General features: G+C 35.3%; 1 protein-coding gene across 1 annotated transcript; it reads right to left on the reverse strand.

The window, feature by feature from the left end:
• Positions 1–241: 241 nt before the first annotated feature.
• On the reverse strand, positions 242–3,107 carry LOC125652270 (toll-like receptor 4). The gene has a single exon (XM_048881323.2). It carries the CDS (start codon positions 3,105–3,107, stop codon positions 903–905), a length of 2,205 nt encoding a protein of 734 aa, XP_048737280.2. The 3' UTR covers positions 242–902.
• Between the last annotated feature and the right edge of the window lie 1,496 nt (positions 3,108–4,603).

A 4,603-nucleotide genomic window follows, 5' to 3' on the forward strand; every position in this document is an offset into this window, starting at 1 on the left:
AGAACAGTGACCAATCTCATAACTCTTATAATCATTGCAAAATAGATAGTTGGGCAAACACGGGCCCCTGGATACACCAGAGGTGGGATCAGATGCCTAGGAAAAGTAAGCATCCCCTGCTGATCACACCCGCCGTTAGCCCTATATCTTCATCAGGTAAATAGAGCTATGCGTAGTCAAAATCAATGTGTCAAAGACAGTCTAACAATCGGTATGTGAACAAGTCAGACAGCATTAGATCCAGTGATAGGTTTTATTTGCTAATTAGATTGTTATAACGAACATATCATTTGCGAAATGCTGACTTTAAACGAAACTGTTGGAACCCCTGCACAATCAACGTGCTTGTCATTAGCGTGCCTTGATTAAAAAACTGACCATACTCAGAACAAGCTTTTAAAAGATCTGGGAGCAACTTCTCTCTTGTATATGAACGGTATGGTATCTATTGGAATGTTGACAACCATGATTATTCACTGGTGGTGTTGGTATGTTGTTCAATATAGCATGCTTAGTTTAAGTATGCATTTGCTCCCAACATCTTTCATGTAAAGGATTTTTATTTATTTCTAACTATATCAATAAATATTCAGCTGATAACACACATCAACCCGAACTTTTGTTTACAACTAGGGCCTCTTGGTGTTTTCCAAAAATAAAGTGTTACGTAATATTCAACTGACGTCACGGGAAAATACCATGACAGAAATTTATGGTAGCTCAATCACAGTCAACACATAGGTAGTATTGTTTCAATATTTAACCGTAACAATTGTACTTTTACTTGTGATTTCAAAGTGTAATGTTGTCCCAAAATTAGTGTGCATTTTACTATCGAAACCCTTCACCTAGTTGCGTAACAGCAATAAGTTTGTTCTCAATACATTAATACAAAATTTGGTCTACAGGTGTTTTGCAAGCTGTGAAGTGAAGGATTCTTTGTCAACAAAATTCCCTGGATATTCCAGGTACGAATTGTACTGAATAAACTCTATCAAGTCCAATGGCATCTTGTGTGTCGGATATTTCTCAAGAAGAACAAGAATAAGAACATTTTCTCCGGCTCGAGAATAGAACGACACCATGCGTGCCATGTTGAATTCAAACATACACCAATAGGATTGAAGAAAATGTGACGTCACAAAACACACAGTTCGTCTGCTATTCTGAATGGCATTCGATATATTGTCGGCAATGGCTGTGCCTGGAATAAAATCTCTGCTATGGAAGCACACTCTAAGATTACTGTTTCTTTCCAAATCGTTGATGACATCAATTGCAAAGGTTTCGTTTTCCGCTGCATATGAAATAAAAGCGTGATACCTGTACGGTTTTGGGTCAGCTGTATCTGCGTTTGATTGTTTTACAGTGATGTAATACAGGTAACGAAGGCGCCATCTGAACCGGTATATGATCTTACAAATTACACTGATAGTAAATATCAAAATAACAGCAAACAATATGACACTTAGAAGGGAATATTCTGCACATTGTTTGTGCAATTTCAGGAGCGTAGTGCTGTTCAGAACGTGTTTTTCGTTCTGAAAAACACATATGTAGTTCTCAAAATTCATAAAAATTATGTTGCTGTGGTGTTGATGAAGCCATACAATAAAATCTAAATGTTCACACCTGCAGCTTAAAGGATTCCCAAATAAGTTTATTTTTATCGGATGCGTTTTCGCCATTTCATCTATAGCTTCCTGAATATTTGCTGGTAGGGTCTCGATTTGGTTGTGAGAAATATCCAGGAGAGACAAGTGTTTCATATGTTGAATCATAACTTCAAATTTTGTGATATGGTTATGGGAAAGTCTCAGCTCCCTTAAATTGACCGTGGACTGAAACATTTTACGTGGTAAAATTGTGATTTTATTTTGGGATATATCAAGAATATTTAGGCTCCCCAGGGATCGGAAAATATTCCCATCGGTGTCTTTCGCAAAGCTATCACCTAAGATATTCTTAGATAGGTCTAGAAAAATTAAATTTTTACCATCTACAAAGAAATCTTTGTTGACTTTGGTGCAGAAATTGTTAGACATGTCGAGATATCTCACTGGTTGTAATCCATACAGCCGAGCGTTCCATTCATGTAATACATTGTTTTGAAGTGTCACATAAGATAGATTTTCTCCAGCCTCGTAAGTAAGATGATTCAATTTGAATTTGAAACCACAATTGTGAATATAAAGTTTTTCCAATGATTGTGGAAGATAGATTGTATATCTTAATCTTTCAAAGTCGTATATGTTTGGCTCTCGTTCACTTCCTTCTCGCTCATTTTCCTCGGTAGTGCAATTTTCCTCTTTAAATGCACATTCTATATCCTCTAAATGTAGTTCAGGGACATAAGATTGGTAACTCAAATCTAGAACTTTTATTGATTTCAGCTGAGGAAATTGAAAAAGATACCACCCCCAATTCAACATGTTGTCACTTAAATTGAGCACTGTTAAAGACTCTGGGAGTGTTGGTATCACAAGATGGTGTAAGGAGACAATTCTATTTGATGCCAGAGATAGCGTTTTCAGACTGGTGTTTCTCAGACACTTGACAGAATTTTCCCTTAGGGGAATACTAGGCCCGACTGGGCATTGAAGTTCGTCAAGGATTAGAGTTTCTATTGAACTGTTCACCAGATCACACGAAATAGTCTTTAACACTGACAACGTCAGTTCTCTGTTGCCAGAAACATCCAGATACCTTAACTGGCTTCCATTAAGTGAGTGAGACTCCAGAACTTTAAGTTTGCATTTGGACATCCGTAATTCAATCAACTGTGGATACTCACGAATGTCGTGTCTCGACAATCTGTCCAAGCTGTTTGCTGAGACATTTAGATACTTCAGCGTCTTCGGTAGATGTGAAGGGAACTTGGACAGGTGATTTATGGATAAGTCTGTTCCAACAATTGGATAAGTCCAATTTGAGAAGTTCGGTGCATTCGATAGATTCTTGTTAGAGCAATCTGCGTACAATTCGCCCTCTATCTCTGTGAAAGAACAATTTGGGACGCGTTTTTTGAGACGCTGATCCGCCGATAATAACAATATAATCCATGATTGTAGTCCAAAGACAGCGGTCAATATTTTTATGTACCCCATTATATAAAAGGAGAAAGCATTAGTATGAAGAGGAGGAAGGAATTGTCATTTTATAACAGATGAAATATAGATTGAGGAAGTTTCACAGGTTATTTACAGCTCTCCCATAAGCAAATAATATCAGGAAGCGTTTGGATATTCAGTAACTCCTTTATCAAATCCAAGTACCTTATCGACTTAAACCGTATAGCTTGTCAACTGTAAGTTGAAATGTAGTATATTGGATATTCAGTAACTCTTTTATCAAGTTCCAGTACCTTGTACGACTTAAGCCATAAACCTTTTTAAGTTAAGATGTAACAAATGATACAAGCGGTCGCGATAGCTCAGTGGTAGAGCGTTGGTTACGTAACAGGGATGTCGTGAGTGAGTTCCGCTAGTACCATGTGAAAAATGCACCTTTTTATTAAATGACATCAAAGAAGAAGGACCACAATTTAAACTAGTCTTCTGTACTAATTGTGCTATCCTGTCTAAATAAAGAATTCATTATTAATTTATTATTATTATTATTATTTAAAATATTTGGCTTTTTCTCAACACAATGTTACCACACATTGAGTGGTATACTTAGAGGAACATAAAACCATTAAATCATATGATTTTATCAGCCATAAGTACAAAGTAACATCAGTAGTGTATGTCTCAATATGTCTCATGAATGTTATCAAATTATTCTAAAAGAATCCTTAATCATCTGATAAAATGTTAGAAATATGTCTCATCCTATCATCTCAATCAAATCTACTTGTATTTCTCGCCAATTTCAAGAACGTTCTCAAATAATTCGAAAACAATTCTAGATCATTTGATAATTCTCACATATTTGCCTCACAGCATTCCAATATTCTCAAATAATTCCAAAGGTATTCGCATTCGCTGATGAAATCTCAAAAGTGTATCATACTATGTCAATCAAATCTAACTGTATAATCTCAATATATCTCGCATTCTAAAGAAATATCAAATCGAATTAACCCCACTTAGACTTGTACATAATGTATCTTGTATTTTTAAAAACTGTTTATAATTATTAATCTACTAGTATCACACTTCTTAAAATACGTGAAAGTAAATTTCCTTTTCGCAAATTGTTTTCTTATTATACCTAGAACTTGTATTGTATTAATGTATCCAATCGATGGTGTTCCAGGTGAGGATTAAGGCCCTTTTCGTATCCACTGTACATTATGAATATCTATATATGTTATATAATATTAGGTAACAATTACTCTTTCTTTATACGACATAAAAACCCAGTAAGATCTCTTGGTCTTTAGTAGCGTAGCGCAGGGTAAACGATGAACTCTTTTGAGACGAGTTAAAATATCTTGCGCTATGGTTTTTTTTTTTTTTTTTTGTTTTTTTTTTTTTGCTTATATTAAACATTGAAATCAAATTTCTAAGTTTAACAGCATTGTCCCACCTAATGCAAGGTGAAGATAACGAACAGTGATCAATCTCATAACTCCTACAAGCAATACAAAATAGATAGT

The sequence above is a fragment of the Ostrea edulis genome, chromosome 5 (assembly GCF_947568905.1).
Source record: "Ostrea edulis chromosome 5, xbOstEdul1.1, whole genome shotgun sequence".
NCBI classification, from domain to species: Eukaryota; Metazoa; Mollusca; class Bivalvia; order Ostreida; family Ostreidae; genus Ostrea; species Ostrea edulis.

What these genes read in the sequence shown, in the direction of transcription:
- LOC125652270 (XM_048881323.2), bottom strand. Translation starts at nt 3,107, where the DNA reads ATGGGGTACATAAAAATATTGACCGCTGTCTTTGGACTACAATCATGG.